The sequence below is a fragment of the Perissodus microlepis genome, chromosome 7 (genome assembly GCF_051167445.1).
Source record: "Perissodus microlepis isolate ML-2025 ecotype Zambia chromosome 7, ASM5116744v1, whole genome shotgun sequence".
Taxonomy (NCBI): domain Eukaryota; kingdom Metazoa; phylum Chordata; class Actinopteri; order Cichliformes; family Cichlidae; genus Perissodus; species Perissodus microlepis.
The window spans coordinates 45253972-45272045 of record NC_140467.1 but is presented as its reverse complement, the minus strand read 5'-3'; the positions used below and the strand labels follow the sequence as shown (position 1 = coordinate 45272045).

At 40.5% G+C, this 18074-nt stretch overlaps 1 protein-coding gene across 2 annotated transcripts in view; it reads left to right on the top strand.

Annotated features, from left to right (window-relative positions):
* Positions 1 to 254: 254 nt before the first annotated feature.
* The window catches only part of eng (endoglin), a 44754-nt gene continuing 26934 nt past the window's right edge, over positions 255 to 18074 (top strand). The window contains exons 1-2 of one of the 2 annotated variants that reach the window (XM_084935340.1): positions 255 to 360; positions 1367 to 1518. In XM_084935340.1, the coding sequence (XP_084791466.1) occupies positions 1458 to 1518 (61 nt within the window). In that variant the 5' untranslated portion in view covers positions 255 to 360; positions 1367 to 1457. Of the gene's footprint in view, positions 361 to 1344; positions 1519 to 18074 lie in introns of both variants that reach the window. The other variant, XM_084935339.1, reaches the window with a different exon arrangement.

The window sequence follows — 18074 nt, the reverse complement described above, 5'->3', positions numbered from 1 at the left end:
TTTTCTTTCAACAATATGATCATCATTCATCAACACATGTATAAGGCATGTTTTCCTTTCTTATCTAAGCATGCCCTGCACTAGATACGTTTTAAATACAATAATTTCGCCCCGCGCGTTGTCACAGTTGGTTTCAATAGTAAAGTCTTATTACTCAAAAACTCCACGGAATGACAATAGCATGACGGTGGGAGTGCTTATTAGACTGGGAGGGAGGGAGGGCTGCTCAAGTAAATTCGCACCGCCCAGACAGCACCAAAAAGTTTGGAAAGTCCAGGCATCGTTACATTGCTCAAAGCACCACATCCCCGCCCGTGGATTATAAACCTACTTTATTCGAGATAGACACCTACATAAAAAGTAAGTTTTGCTGTTTATAACTTTCTCTACTTCATCTTTGTAACTCTCTGTGATTCATTTCCTGAAAGTTTGTTGGGAAATGTCTGTGTCTAGATTCTAAAGCAATGCGGCTTCATGTCCGTTTAAAAACAATTTAATGCGCATGTTTTGGTCAAATAACGCTGTAAAGATGCCAAATGTTAGAATTGCGAAAACACGGAATTATGGGAGGCAGAAAGGCGCGTGCGTGTGTTAAAGTCAAACCACTTTCTGTATTAACGCAGTGCCTGATAAAATCCGCGCTTATTACTTTACTAATATGCACATCTGTGGATTTCAAAAAGTACGTTAGTCCATGGGTTAGTCATTTTCTCTCTTACGGCAAGATGTTGCGGGAAATAACGAATTAACGAGACATTTTGTTTTCCATTTGGAACTCCATAAACAGTTTACACAGGCTCTTCCTTTTACTCTATATGAATCATATAACAGGAGCAGTCTCCTTCTTATCTGATGCTGGCATTGTGGTATTATTTAAAGAAAACGGTGCCGTGGTGCTTCCTGAAACCGTCGGCCAGAAGCATAGTGACCACCAGATAACCTCTAGGTTCAGACCCTCATTGTGTGCCAGGAAGACGGGCAGAAACATGATGGGATTGTCTCATAAGGAAATTCCAGTCGTCATATGAGGAAGAAATGTTAGCAGCTGTCTCCACCAATAATATCATTACAATAATCATGTTAATAATAAATAATAATCACCATAATCGTGGTTGCTCAAGAGCAGAGACCAAACTCATGGCATAAGCTGTCCATTACACACATGTGGACACTTGGTTTGACATCGCACGCTGACTCTCAGAGGGACATGCTGGAAATTGGCAGTTAGTCAGAGCCTTATCAGCCATCACGTCTCCTCCTCTCCTCACCATTTCCCCAGCTTCTTACTTTCTGACCTTTCCACCTTTTTAAGACTGGAATTGTTCTGCTCTTCCTCTGTCACAGTCTTTTGCTGCTCTGCCACCAGACAAGCACGCTTCAACCTCCGCCCGAGTGTCTTCACACCCCAGAGACTGAGATTCAGCTTTCTCCCAACACCTTAAACTTCAGCAGCAGAGATGGAGGATTGCGTGACACGGTTTGCCCTTCTTCTGTGCATCATCGCTACTACAGCCTTTGGTAAGTCTGCCTGCTGTTATTGAGCATTTTAGCAGTTCAGATCTGAAGTTAGTTTCTTTCTTTTTTCTTTCTTTCTGCAGCTTGATTTTATTAAACTGGGAAAAAGGAAAACATTATCATCCTTGTCAGCAGACACTAGCTTTAGAAAAAACCTCCAGGGACTGTTTCTGGCCTAAAGTTCAAGTGCAGATATTGATCGTCTCCTGTCTCGTGCTCTGACAATAATGTATTTTTTTTAGATGGAAATCAGTCTGAAGACGAAAAAAATACATGCAAAAAAGAACAAAACTCTTGAATTCTGGTTGAATTTTACAAATCAAATGAAGAATTATACAGGTAACAAGGGAGCAAGTGTTGTTCCAAGTCAGCCAAAGCATTTGTTTGTCTAGTTTTTCATTTTTTTTTTCTTTTAAGCTAAAAAATATTTTCTTTAAAGATTGTCCAGATTCAGGTAACAAGACGGCATGCGGATGCTAGATAGATTTTATGTGATCTTCCGCTGTTGTCCGCTCTGCCATTCCCTGCCTTGGCTGCATGTGGCTGCTCATATCGAATTCAAACCTGTAATCCCTGCGAGGTAGCAAAAGGATCAGAAACCCTCCCTATCTCCATAGGCCTTAATCCAGCTTCGCTCTCTTACCTCCAGTGATGCTTCAGGGTGTTTGCGTCACACTTCCCCACAGCAGCATGGCATTTGAGGTGGCCACAGTTTAGGTGTTTTTTCAATAAGGTTAAAAAAAATGTTATATATTTCATGTTAAAACATTAGCAGGTAAAAAGTGGATTAAAGTGCACATTTTTTGTTACAGTCATCTTTCCCCCCCTCCAAATAAAAGATATGCTAATCTGAATATGAAAATGTTTTACTTTTAAAAACAAGAAATTATCAGTCTTTTATTATTAGCTTTAGGGAAACCTTTTATCCCAGTCTGGTTGTTCTGAATTGTCAAGTGTTAAAAGCTATGAGCCTCAATTTAATAGCTGACTGTAAATGTAAAACACACATTTCCTCACTCGAAATGTCATAAAAGAACGCATAACACGCCCTGGTGTTATTTAATACAGCTTTAAAATTAACTGTCAGTTAAATGAGCTCGGGTGCTTGCATTTTTCAGTGCCATATACTTACATATGCAAAAAAAACAAAACAAAACGAAAACCTAACAAAACACTTAAGTGCCAAATAACCTTTTCCACACTCCAGCCCCATAAACATACAGCAGAAAAAATAAAGTGACATTTTCAGCTTGCTCTTTAAATAAAGCAAAGTAGCCGAGGCAAGCATACATCACTGTTAAAGTTATGCGCCAGAAAAACAAGCCTATTCACTGAATTTGGCTTCAGTGCTGACCTGCTGTATGACAAATCACAATATTGCCACAAGTGCTAAACACCCTCTCAGCAGGGGTGCTGGTGGCAGAAATACAGAGGTATTTTTTGGCCAACTGGCAGACCTATGGAGAGCTGACCTTATGTAGCATCCACCGCAGGGGATCAGTCTCGCTGTCTGCTGGTGTAGTCTGTGAGGAGCTGTTTTGCTCAGTCCTAATTGCCTCTGTGACACATAGTTCTGTATTTGCTATTATTTTTTTTCTTTCTTGAATGAGGCTCTGCAAATTTTCCTTTTTTTCCCTCCTTTTCTTTGCATCTGCTGCAGCAGCTTTAGAAGAAGACCCAGAGGGAGCTGTGCCACTATTTTCAGGCGACAAAGCGCTCTGATTCTCTGTACATCGTTTCTGCTTTAAGTTTATTTCTTTATTATGTAGCCCAGTACTGTCATATTATTTAACCATTTTCTCTTATATAGTCTTCTGGGATTAATAATGCGTTCTTAAGTAAATCAAGCACAATCCTCAGGTGTGACATGCTGTACCCAGCATATTTCCAGACAGGTGATAGATACATAAATAGATATACGAGTATATATTCTGTACACATTTGGAAACATCCACTGTGATTCGGTGTCTGCGTGTTTAATCGAATCCAAGTAAACTTCAAGTCACTGTTGGAGAAGACACGATGCGAAGGCAACTGAAAAGAAGAGGTAAACAGAAAAAAGTAAATCAAAAATAGCCCGCAGCCTGCCACAAATCCCGTGAAGCCCTTACCCAACTGCAAGAAATGGCATATTGTGTTTTGCTTCAGGTCAGTCTTGCTTTAGCTTTATTTAAGCTTTCCATATGTTTGACCCCCTGTCAGCTCCTTGAAATCAGACTCATGAAATCCTCGTGTGACGTTTAAAGCAGGGTTTGAATTTCAAACAGTTGTTGAGCTCAAAGTTAAAGCAAGCCTTATACTTCATGTATAGATCTTATTGGTATATTACACACTCTGAGCTACTACAGATGCACAATCTTGCAAAATGACCCAGTAAAACCCAGAGGATTATGTTTGTACCCTTAATTCTAAGAGTCATATACTTAACGTGTGCACCTAATTTCCTGAAATTGGAAACTTAATTGCTCCTTGGAGCTTCCCTTGGTCTTCTGTCATGTGTTCATTTACCTTTGGACAGATTATTAGCGTTAAAGCGTTAGTAGTAAAAAAAACTTGGAGGCTAGGGCTTTTTCCTTAATGTTCCTGCACGCTTATCAATTCACTGTTGGGCTGTCTGAGACCAAAGGACTGAAATATTCTTCCTATTACAATAGCACAGACAGTGTCTTTCATTAAAATGACACTATCTAACTAATCCGGCCAAATTTAGAGACTCTATAGATGATAATAAGGTGGATGCCTTGCAGCAGTCCCTGGGTAAATCAGTAAAACTGCAGTCATCTTGTTAAGCCCACCAGACTCCAGTTCTTTAGCTCTTACGCTGACTTGCTGGCTTCCTTTCTTAAAAACCCAGACATGACTTTTGTACTTACCCTGCAATTTGACAAACACGGATAAATTTGGTTCCGAGGCCGTGTTTTCTTTAGCTCTGGATTATCTGTAAAGTCACCCTCTGCCTATGTCTTCCAGTGAAACGATCATCCGTTCTTTCATGTTACAGCATGATTATTAAAATTCTCTCTGTGTTGGGATCAGTCAGGCCTCTCTCTTTCTTGTTCGCAGCTCATCCATATTCTCTGGACGAGCTTCTGTCAGGCTCCAGTGAAACAGACAACATCACGCTGGTCTTAGTTTCACTACACTGTCTCCCTGTGAGGTCAATTGTGTTCAAAATGTTGCTGTTTGTTTTGAAGGTCTTACATGGTCCAAGCTACAGGTTTATCTCTGAGCGCCTCTGAAGCAGCGATGTGTCTGTGTGTTTTAACTGTGGTATTTGCTTGTGTCAAGCTCATATAGACACTGTGATACGTCTAATAAACATGCAGTTTCCCCCCAGTTGTCTAACTCTCTTTAAGTTTTCCCTTTGACTATTTTTTGTGTAGTTTTTGACTCTTTCGAGTGTGAAGTGCAGCTACTGTGTCAGGTTTTCTTGCAATTGCATTGTTTTGAGGCATTATGTGAAGCTAACGCGGCACCTTCTCCGTGTGGATGTGATAACATTTGTCTCGCTTACTGCTCGGCCTGTAAGTAGGATGACTTTGACTGATGTAAGCCAGTGCTTATGTTGTGTCACGTTAAATTTGCACTGGCTCACTGTTCAAAAATAGTGTGACGGAGAGTTGAAACACTGAAGACCGAAGACGCCTTTGTTTCCCTGGCACCGCAACTGGTGCCTCCCTGTCTTGTTAAGAAGTCTACTTTCGTAAACGCCCCCACTTTCTCTTATAACTCTCTCATTAATCTTAACTTTCTAAGCACAAACTGCGATAACCCTCATGATGTCATCGGGGTTAATTTGCCTGACTTGAAAAAAGCCCCTCCAGGATACAGAGGACATTATGCAACTAGCTTTCAGGCTGTTACAAATGAACGGATCTTTGTGTATACAATCAGCGGAGTGCCCCTGCTGGCCTTTTAGATCTAGACATTTTAGCATGTATGTAGTTTTGCTATCCAAGCGTCGCTGCAGATTGCGTCTGGCTAGCCGCTTATTATATGGGAGGTAGCTGCATGCCACCTCCTTTGAAGACAATTTTCAGATTATTATTTCCAGACCAAGCACAATAAGCGTTACCACTTAAGCCGACCGTGGCAGTTGGACGCATAAACAGTTATCTTTGCGTCTGACTGAAGTCTTTGTATTTAGTGATTTTTATCCACTGTGAGTCTGGCATTTCCTGGCAGGAAAATCGTGTTGAATATGCCCCCTGCTGCAACAGCTTTCCCAGTGGGAGACAGACATCGTGATGTTAACTGCCAGACCTCCTGCTGCACTTTTGCTTACCCCCGAGCCTCCCGCCACGGGCTAAAGGAAAAGTACAAAAGTGATTAGCGAACCACTGGAGAAGGACGACAAGCTGTCTGAAAATTAATCTTAAAGAGGGAAAGAGAGAGACGGGCGGACAGACAGAAACACAAACAGAGATAACAGAATTCATAAAGGCTGATTCATGGAGACAGTGAGGGAGTGGGGATCAAATTTATGTGACTGTCAAAGAGAAGATAAGTGGTTCAGAAGAAAGATTTTGGGGGAGAAGTAAATAGTGGATTAAATAAAAGAAAGATAAGAAAAATGCAAAACGGATAAACATTAAGAGATATAGAGGAGGGAAATTTCAAGTAGTGATAAGTGAAAATGCAAAACTATTAATTACAAAAAATAATGACACCAAAGAGAAAGACGAGGGAAGAAAACTTCTGAAACCAAAAGAGGAATGTGTTCGTTTACAGAAAGGGGATGTCAGGGACTTAAAAAGATTATAAGAAATTGAAAGAGATGACTGAGCTTCTCAGAAAGCATGCTGAAGTAGAAAAAAACAAACAAAAAAAACAAACACGTCATGTTAAAAATGGCTTTGAGAGTCAAAACAGTCAACTTCCCCTGTTTTACTGCAGTGAGCCAGCGCTGCCTGCAGTCAGACTGGGTGGCAGGGAGACGCGACCGCTTGTCGCTGCCTGAGACTGATTTCAATCTCCTTCAGTGTTATGCCCCTCCCAAATAACAATCCATTTCTGACTGCCTCGCTTTTCCTCTGTTTGAATACAGAAAGCATTGTGGGGAAGCCTCACTAACACCATGTCCCGGCACTTGACTGGACGGCTTTGGCGTGCAGTGTGGCGTACACGCGATGGTATCTGTGCGATCTCAACAAGGGAGTCCACAGTTTTTTGCGTTATCTCCCCATTCTTACTTTGTCTTTGAGAAAACTAGTGTTAATTTCATCAAAGAAAAAGCAGGATGAAAAATATTGACAAGTAATTTTTTTCATGATCAAAGCGAAACGGCTGCGTGTGAGGAAGCTGGATAAACTCAGTATGTCGAGATTAAAACTATAAAGATATGTTTTAGAGTTTTTTTTTTCTTCAAATAAAAATGATTTAACAAATAAAAATGTAATTAAAGTATTCACGATGAACCAAAGAACACTTTACGGTTTGGAGTCTTTGGAATTAAATAGTGCAACTTTTCATTAGCAAACATATCCACTGACCCCCCCCAAAAATCTCTTTTATTAGTGTTTCTGTCGATAAAAGCTATATGAGGTCTCGGTTTAAATTCTGCTCAGTGTTTCCCAGTGTATGGTTGAATGTGGGTATTTAGAAGGCAGGATACAAACACGGACACATTTCCAGGTGGGATCGGATTTATAAAAGGAACATGCGATCCAGGTGTGTGTTCACGTGTTTTATAAATCTCACATAAACTGACACAGTTTATGAAACACAGGTGATGCAATGTTAATGTTAATTTCAGAGAGGTATTGTCTGTGCTTTCAAAAGATTTGGCTCTCTTTACCAGGCAAAGCCAGAAAGAGCTTTTTTTAAAGTAAAGAAGTGAATCAATGATCTTCTGAATAGCAGCAGCTCATCATTAAAGAGAACAAGTAGCTGCGGCAATAATGCTACAGCAGGATGAGCAGGATGGACAGAGAAGAGCGGCTCTGCTTAAACAGAATTTGTAAATGATAATGTTTACTGAGAAAAGTATTTTTGGAACACTGCAGAGGAGATGGACATGGAATCTCAGCCTCCTGCATTAACCTCGCCACAGATGAGAATGACTCTTGTAGCCATGGTAACCTTACACAAAGATCCTTAGGAGATATAAAAATAAAAAAATGAGAAATTAGATAAAAAATAAATCAATAAGGTCTTCAATTTTTATTGACAGAAATTATACAAAAACGTAATGAAAATCCATCCGCCTTTTTCTGTTGATCCAATTTATGGTTGCAGCAGGGGCGGGGCCTGGAGCCTCCACCAGCTATCATAGAGTGAGAGACAGGGTACATCCTGGACAGGTTGCCAGCCTGTTGCAAGGCTAACACATAAAGACAACTATTTAGATCCATGGCCAAACCACTGCACCCATGTGCTGACCTCTAATAACAAAAATCAGTTGTCAAAAATTTGAATGACGTTATTTGAAATTCATATCAGGGCTAAATGTATCACTGGACAAGAAAAAACTGCACACTGTTTCTAAACACAAACAAACCAAAAATGTGAAACACGGTTCATGCTGCAGCTGTGCTGTATCTCGCCCTTATATTATATAAATGAAACCATCTTCTTCTTAATGGCTCTGCAAGTTTCCTTCACTACTGAAACCTGAGTGCAGCATCATCATATAAATTTAAGATACCGGCACTTAGCCGTGTCCTGAACATCATTATTATGTGACTGCAAGGTCTCATGCCCTCTGGCCCAATGTTTTTCATTATGGAGCTGTATGAGCACTGAATGCCTCATTAGTGCTGGGCGAGATAAATGCCCAGTCAGCATGGCGACCACTTGTACCCATGTCAACATGCCTGCTGTCTGTGAAGATAAGGCATGGTGTTATGTATTCTTATCTTGTGGTCTGTCTGCCACAGTCACCCTTGGTCTGCACAAATGCAGGAAATGTACCTGCACAGTATTACTGGATTTAGTGGATGAACTACTGGCGGGTCATCTGACTCACCCTATGACTTCAAGTCAGAGGTGCCAACTCACAGTAGGGTTATGCGGTCTGTCCTTGCTTAGCAAAATCTTAGACGGGTATCTTTAATTAATGCTTTTGCAGGTCAGAGTTCAAAATTTCTTGACAGAACAGCTTGACAAAAATATGCTCAGTTGAAAAGCTTTCAAATATTTTGTGTCACGTTGTAGCGCGAGTATAGAGCTGTTGCTCGGAAATTTCCTTTTGGTTTGAATTAACTTTCAGCAAACATAAACTGTGGAATCTTTAGCTCACATGTATTTTAGATGTTAGCGTACAATTTACTTGTACACGGTGCTTTCCTAAACAGGAAATATGGGCTTTCTCAGTACACGATATACTGATTTCTAATGGTGCACAATGTGCAGTCGAGTGCTTTAAAATGGCAGGGCCTCTTGATTCAAGCACTGGGTGGGTAGTTTTCCTGTTGATTCAGGTGCCAAACCGGTCAATCTGTATTTAAAGAGCTGAAATTTCTCTGTGATGTCTGGCTGTGCGTGTGTTTTTTCCTAGCGTGTGTGTGTTTGATGTGATGAGAGACGCTCGATATTTCATTTGCTTGTATTTCTGTGATATGTCAGAAAGCAGAATATGTGACTCGAAGAGAAAGCTTTGAGACATCTGACAGATTATTTTAATCTGCTCATACAGTGTTACTACAACAAATCCAACAGTCAAACTTGGGGTACTTAATAATCTTTTCCCTGCTGCAGGGAATAAAGTTACACTTGTCAAATAACAAGTGCCGGAGTCCAGACACTTCCATTAGTTAAACAGTGAAATGAAATCACAAAACGTGAAGCTGTCTCATAGATCTCTTTTTGAGATGATTCAAAACCCTTTGAGGCCCACTGAAGTCGTTTGTGTGACCACATATATTTAAATATCTCTTCATGGAAATAAAAAGACACTATTCATTTTGTGTTTGCAGAATATCACTTCCAGTTTGAGAACCTCTCCGGTCCCGTATGGTGGCTCGCAATCCATAGATCATGAATCGCACCTTTGACCCTCCCTCACTTAGAATATCTTAAGAAAATATCAGAGCCTTCATTAATATGCAGTCTTCATGTTGGAAAGTATTAATATTTACTGGCAAAACTAGGCTAATCTCTATTGGTTCTACACGAAGCATATGTTGTGCAAAGCTACATCAATCTTGAATGATTAGGAGCAGCTACTGTGCAATGAATCTCTCAACGCTTCAGCCTGTTTTGGTTGCACGCAGTTAGCATGAAACTTGCTAAATTAGTCTGTCTATCCACCAATTAACACTTAGATGATTAATTGTGTTTTGCCAGTGCTCTTTTGGTGTAGAGGAGAGAAATCTAACGAAACAAGTGGATAGAAAAGAAACACTTTACCCGTTAACCATCTGCAGTATAATACATCACCGAGAGAAAATGCGAGCATCGACATAAAAATTATGCTTTTTACGTGTGTCACTGAGCTAATCAGCAGTAGTGGCTAAATATTAGCAACAGACAGGGTATAAGGTTGCGTGTGTGTGTGTGGTGAACATCGCCACTGGTTTACGACAATGATGAGACGACGGACGAATGGCTCCCAGAGGTGTAAACAGAGCTAGTGTGAAGACAGGCTGTCTCCAGACCCGCTATCACATCCGTAATTCCTGCCCCAGCAAATAGTGGAAGCAGGACTTCTAGGACTTGCTATCAAGCTAACAAGACTAATCAGCATTTTTTTTTCTTTTTTGGATAAAATATCAGACTTAGAAGAGGGAGGTGAGATGGTCAGGAAGCTTGTGTGTTGCATGGAGTGTGTACTGTGTAGTATGCAGGGGTGAGAGGCCAGGGGACAGTGCAGGCCCCTGCAGAGCACTGATAAGAGCTTGTTTACCTTCCTGTGGATGGTCAGGCCTCAATCTGCAGTCGCGGAAGCGCCAGGACAATAGGTGTGTGTGTGTGTGTGTGTGTGTGTGGAATCAAGAGAGAAACTTGAGCTAGCCTTGAAGCTCCCCTTTCCCTCTCTGACTAACTAGGGTAGGACTGCTGACCCTCCCTCCACATTCCCCGTCACGACTCTGTCGCCCAACCCTGGACACAAACAGTTTACTTGACCCCAAGGGACCATGGGAGACAGCTGGTCTTGATGTTGTTTGCTGTCAGGGTTTCCCCCTCCTGTTTTTTTTTCTCCCTTTCCTCTCTCCTTCCTTTCTCTCTCTTTCTCTTTCTCTCTCGCTTTTAAACCATCCTACTGCAAGTTTTGCAAGCCTTCGTTTTGCATACACTCCAGGCAAGTAGCTCTATATTTCCACAGAGACTCACAATGAGGGTGTGCGTGAAAGATCGGGCATGAAATCAAGCCTGCCTGCTTGCTTTCCTGAGGTGAATGAAAAGGCAGCAAGTTATTGAACAGCAAGTACTCAGTGCTTTGAATCAAAATCAGCATTTAGTTAGGGTGTGATGGAACTTTTTAAATTCAAGGACTCGCTGGTGGCTGTCAGCATTCTGCACGGTGGGGTTGCTTCAAGTTAACGAAATGCACAAACAGTCCTGGGCTTTTGAGATCTTTAAGAACGCCTTAAAACATCATGTAAAACTACCCAAATCGCGCATGTTTGTGGCGAATAATGCAACTAAATAATTATTTGTGTGTGCTGACTATGTGCAACATCAGTCTCTGCAAAACCAAAACTGTTTGAATATACCAAGCACGATTTCTCTGGGGTTCATTACATCAAGGGTGCTTTCCCATAAAAGAGATGTTGTATTTGCTGTTCACAGGCTTCTAGTCTTCTTTAATGTTATTGCTCCCATTACCGGAGTCAGCTTTAGTCCTTTTTATTTTTGCTGACCAATGACATGCTGACACCCTAGAACAGCGGTCCCCAACCCCCGGGCCTCGGACCGGTACGTGAGTCGTTTGGTACCGGGCTGCGAGAGTTGAGGCTCAGGTGTGAAATGTATAGTTTTCAGGGTTTTTATCGGTTTTCAGCGTTATTTTGTTATCGTTTTTATCGTTAACTCGGTTTTCCTGGGTCTTTTCACGTGTGTTATGAATAAATCTTCTGTTTTTCGGTACCGGTACTAGTTTTATTTTGTTGTATTTATCCGCGACACCTTAAAGGCCGGTCCGTGAAAATAATGTCGGGCATAAACCGGTCCGTGGCGCAAAAAAGGTTGGGGACCGCTGCCCTAGAATATATTCAAAATGAGAAGCTGACTGAAAAGTGAACTTTACTTTTTGCATATATGTGCTTCTCCTTTTCCTGGCAGTTATAGACAGTCTGGGGCCATAGTGAATAATTTCTAGGATTTGTGATGTAAGCAAGAGAGTTATACTGAAATGCACTGTGTGCACATAAGTAATGATTAGCTAACATATTCTTATAAAAAAAAGGTCAAATACATTATAGAGAGGTGTTATGTTATAGTACTGGTAGTACCGAAAGCATAGAGTTCCACATATCCTCATTCAGCCTATCAAATGCTAGCGCCAGTGCACAGGTGCCCGTATTATACTATTTCCTAGCATTTGTAATAACTTGATAACCTTGGGAACATTCAGCTTGTTCTTTTGTGGATTCACAAACACTTACTTGACGCTGGTAGCATATTGTGTGTTGACTAGAGAAGATTTGCTTCCCATGAACGTGTTACAACAAATTTTACACAAATGTAAAAGGAACAGATTTGAGTTTGAACACGTATCAAGTTAGGATATCAGCAATGTGTAGGGTACCTTTGATCTTAATAATGATAAATCACCCCCAAGTCTCCAAGCACAGCCTCTGGCCTCAGTTCAGCTACACTGCACTCTTCATAATTATGTGGCTCCCTCCTGGACAGTGATACTTCATTTGAGAGGTTCAGGTTGGCATCCCGAATTAATTACATTTTTCCAAAGTGTTTTAATTTAAATCTGGAAACAATGTGGAAGAACACTTTGGTGCACACGTGGATAATGTGTTTAGTGGGGTGTTGCTGGTCAGTCAAGCTGCAGTCTAAAAATATTAAAATTAGCATAATGTAATTAATACATAAAAAAATAAGATGTCACACATTTCTCATCCTGAGGTCTAGACCAGACAAATCTGTGCTCTGTTTTGTGAGGCTTACTTTCTGACTCAGTCAGGTGATACTTTCGTAAAATGCTAGCGTTAGCATGATAACATTTTTACATAAACCTGACCTCACTGCTAACTGAAACTAAGTGTAAAACAAGCGTGACAAAATAAAATGTAGCTTGCTGAGCTAAGCATAATAAAGTATGGCCATTTATTGAATGAGCACTTGAGTACCAGTGTTGTTCACATTAATCAGATATTTTTATCCCTGTATTATCTTGTCTTGATATCTATGCAGTGTTTTACACTGCAGGGGTAGCCTGGGGATGGAATAGGGAACTATATGTATATGTGTTTTATGGTGTGTATGTGTTTGTGGTGAGATGAGAAGGTGGGTTTTGTCAAAACATGTGCATTTGATATTGTTACCTGCTTAGGGATTACCGATGGAAATTAGCTAGTAGCTACAGCGCTGTGCAAAGGTCTTGAGCCACACTTCATTACTTTATATTTTTACAGGAACATGGGAAATAGGTGCAGCAATGTATTGAAACTTGTGCAGACTTAAATGGGAATACAGTATATAAGGCAAAAACATAGTTTGTACAATCCTAATAAGCTTGGAAATCTATATTTTATAAGACAGCTTTTATTTTTCAAGAAAATCTGAACTGAATAAAGTCAAGCTTTATTGCCATTTCTTCTGTCTTCAGGGGTACTTCTGCAGGCTTCTTGAAGGACACTCGGTCTTCTTTGAATTTTGGCTGCCTTTTATTCTGTTCTCCGTCAAGATGACCCCACACTGCTTAAATAATGTTGAGGTCAGGGCTCTGGGGAGATCAGTGCACGACTGATACTGTTCCATTGTGTGCTGTTCTATTCAGGTATCATTTTGCTGCATTGCTAGTGTGTTTTTCAGGCCATTCTCATGATGAAAAATGCATACATTGTCAGTCGTGTGGTTTCCAGCTGGTATTGCATGGTCAATCTAGCGTCATTTTTCTGTGTTTGTAATTCAATCAGTTTTAACAAGATGCCCAACACCACTGGCAGAATGAAGCCCCAAACAATGACAGCACCTTCACTGTGTTTCAGATGGTTGTAGACACTCACTGTTGTACCTCTTTCCTGACCTCCTCCATACATATTGATGATGATTTGAACCAGAATTTTAAAATATCAATTCATCACTCTATAAGAACTGTTGCCACTGATTTTCAGTCCAGTTCTCGTGTAATTTGGCATACATCAGCCTTTTCTGACCATTTCACTTCTTTAAGAATGGCTGCTTGACAGTCAGCCTTCCACTGACACCATTTCTGATGAGGCTTCAGTGAACAGTAAATGGATCAACTAAAGGCCCAGATGCAGGTCCTGTGTAAAATTGTGTTGTCTCTGTCAATTTTTCTAACTAAAGAAGTGTTTTTGCAACACGCTGCTACTAACAAAGGGCCTAAAAATACAATTTAAAGTTGGTTCTTTGATAAGTTGTCTGTTATGTGTGACCACAACGCTGGTTCATCCCTCAAGATTGTCCCTTTTTGAAGTTTGAACAATTCATAGATGGGTGTTAAGTAGCTTAACAAAAAAAATATTTAAAAAAACAAAATAATCATTCCTATTGAAATGGTAAAGTGCAAGGATAAAAGTGAGTTAGAAGCAGCCAATGTCCAAAAGGAAAATAAAGTTTGAAAAGCCTACAAAAAATCCTTGAGAACTACTGCTGAAGACCTCAAATCTGTCTCCTTGGAATACAAAAAAATGAGGGGTGGGTCAGGACTTTCACACAGTACTTCAAATCTGATAGACTGCATCTCTACTCATTGAGATCAATATTTGTATGCATAATTGCTAACAAATAAATAAATAAAGTAGAGCTATGAAGCAGAACGTAGTTGATGTCAAGCTGATCCTCAGATTTCCTAAAATGGGCACAGTGTTGATGCTGGATTAATGGTCCCATGCACAATTGAACATGTGGAAAACGGATGTCTGTCATTTTCTGAGTCCGTCTCCCATCCTCTGGTAGAATGCCCTGAAGGTTAAGAAAGCCAGAGCAGATAGAACCTGGACATGCAAAGGGACCAGATGGACACCCCCCCCCCCCCCCCCCCCCCAGACAAGTGTGTCATGCAGTATGGTTTTCATCAGTCACAGATATCGGCTTAATCCGCAAATATGAACCTTGTCCAAAGTCTCTTTTACAAACCGCAAATTGACAATTATTGATTTTGACTACAGACTTGGTTTTATTTTATAAGCTTTTGATCGGTTTGCTACGATTGGGTTTCATCGGTCTCCCGTTGAATAAAACTGTCTTCACGTCTGTTTTCATAAGAGATGGATTTCTAAGTAGTCTGTTTAGGTCTATAAAATAACAGACATGACATATACAACTACTGAAAAGGAAAGGAATAAAGATTAAAGAAGGTTTTAAGATCAAATCTTATTTCATGAATCGGGGGTATTTTCTGTCTTTAATTATGTTTTCTATTTATATCTACCCCTGATACCTAACATCTAAATAGAAAATCAGCAGCATCCATAAACACGTCTTCTCATGGAATGGAAAATGGAGGCGACTGATATAAGTAGATAAAGAGGACAGCGAATGAAATAGTTCTTCTATACCTCATTTACCAGCAGACCGCTTAGCGAGGCCATTGGCATTTCCGGGGGCAAGAGGGCAAAATGAATGTTCTTCATATCCGATGGTGACTCGTAAAAAAGGAGGCTGGTGACACAAGCATGCACAAGCACGCAAACATACACGCACATTCTTGTGTGGCCAGTGTGATTTATACCCAGAGCTCTTGGGCAACAGTCATGGGCCGTTGACTCTATGACAGCAGAACAAGAGAGAAATAACTTTATGGTTGTGGTTATTGAGCAACAAACATTAACACAGAGGAGCAGAATAACAGGAAGCCAGCCTTGACCTCTGGGGTGAGAGGCAGAGGGGAAAAAAAGAGAAAGTAAAGTATGGATGGCTCCCCATCTGGATTTTCAGGAAAACTTTTAGTTTGACGCTGAGCAGACTGAGGAGCAGTGAAGATGACGATTTACAAATGATACAGGCCTCCCAAGTCCCTCAATTTGTGCCAAATATGTTCCTAACTTCATGGAATAATGAGACGACTTGTTCCACAATCTAAGAGGGAAAAAAAACACCATGTGGAACATAAAAAGATGCATCACTTCTACAGTGCACAAAAGTGATGCGATAACAATGATATAAGAGAGTTTAAGAGAGTTTAAATTAAAAGCAGCCTATTTTCATCAGGGATATCTTAGGTCACAGGTAATGTGAGGAGAAAAAAAACATGTGAATTTACCAATTGAATACCCCCCCCCCCCCCAAAAAAAAAAAAAAAAAAAACAACAAACATACAAAAAACCAAAAAACAGCCCATTAAAGAAGAGAAAGAGCTGATTATGTAACATGCTCTTGCTCCCACTATCTTGCCGTTGTTTGTTGCATTCATCCATTTTTTTCCCATTTTTATCACAATCTCTGGCCACTCTCGCCCACCAGCAGTGATGACATTGCCTCAAACAAGGCCGCTGATTAGTGCCACTTCTAAATAAGGCACATCCGGTTAGCTTTCCAATCCTCGTAATGTATCCATTAACCCCTTCCACCCTATTCTTCTGTCTCTGTCTCGCTTGCCTCACTCCAGATCTCCTCTGTGATGAATTGTGGCCTGCTAGGTAAACAGACCAAATGCATCATAAAAGCCAGTGGAGCGCAGTGTTATGCAGCATTTGCTTAGTAAATTCGTCGCTTCTGTCATGATACCACGCTCGCTCACTTATGTGCTTCGGTGCCAGCTGCTTTGAGGGTGATTGAGGCATGAATAGTGGATGTTTCGGCATATGTTGCGTATATTCATCACACAATGGATATGCTTATCTTATTTTTGAGTGTAGATCAGTTCTGACTGATTTAATGAAAGCTCATTCCATGTGCAGGTGGGCTAAGGAAGACTCTGTAAGGAGTAAATCCAAACTAGTGACTGTGTCAGCCATGATGTGGCTGTGACTAGTGCCAGAAAACTTCTAGAATAACCCACTTAAACTCTGTCATCTATAGTCAGCGAACGGTGAGCGATGGGCAAGGAAAGCGATCTCTAATTGAGCTGGAAAAAGCCTCTGACCTTTTTTCTTGAGGAAAGAGGAAGTTTGTTGGAGAATATTTTGTCCCTGGCAACTTTATACAGGTTAGAATAAGCATGCGTGCACACATATTCATTCTAGTCTAGCACAATAGATCTCTGGCACACAGACACGCATACACAGTCCAGGTCAAATACCAGGCATTTATACCCACCCTCACCAGTGATCATACACCCTTGGCTGGATTAATTCAGCCTCCCAAGACTTGGATCCTCAGGTTAAACAGCAGTCTTCTAGCAGGGAGCAGAGTGAGCACGGTGATGAATGACCGCAGCCCCGTGTCCTGACACGTCTGATAAACGTGAACCAGCGGATCTGTTTTTAAACAATGTAGTCCTACCCACACATTTAACATCCATTCTCTGCGACCAGGGGAAAGCTTTCAAAATGATTAATAACAAATTTAGCCCTGTTCTGACAAGAAATCTGTAACATTGCTGGGTTTATCTTTCTTTTAAATAATAGCGTTTTGGCTTTCACACATGAAGGTTTTCTTTTGGTTTTTCTCCTGTTATGTCAAAATATGACAGGATTGTTACAGATGGATTCAAATTCTTGCAATAAGATATGAGACTAGAGAATACAGGGAGTTTCATGTTAAGGTTGTGAGCAGTGTTGGTCAAGTTACTTGAAAAAAGTAATCAGTAACTAATTACTGATTACTTCCCCAAAAAGTAATCCCGTTACTTTACTGATTACTTATTTTCAAAAGTAATTAATTACTTAGTTACTTAGTTACTTTTTAAAAACACGATTTACAACCTGAATAAGTGATAAAGCGATAGATCTTTCAGCCCATTTCTACTTTTTCTACATAATCCATCATACAAAATGTAATCAAATGGAAAAGTCTCTTTTTAAAACTTGTTTTATTAGTTTAATCTTTTAACTTCATGCATCAAGCAAAAATTTTTTTGTGTTTACACTCACGCTTTCAAATAGATGCAAGTAAAACACAGCAGAAAATAAATAAAATCAAAGACTAGCGGTCCTTTTGCTCTATTTTCACCTGTATAGCAGGAGTGGGGTAGGCAGAGGTTTACCCTGGTGCAGGTGTGCCGCAGCGGTCAGTTGAAGAATCCGTGAGTTTCTCTGTGAATTTCCCGTTACGTCGTAGCGCACTCGGTGCTTGCTTGGAAGTTTAGGGTTTTTTTTTTTTGCTGTAACAAGAAGTTTTCTTCCCATGCACAACGGACACTAATGTTTTTGTCACTTTTTATGGAATCAAACTTAAAGTAAGGTCAGTACTTCCACGCTTTAAACGCTGCACGCTCATACTCTCTCCCCTCGATATATGATCCATTGTTGATCTGCACACAGCTGTTGTCACAAATGTCGCACTTGCTTATGTCACTGTCATGAGACATT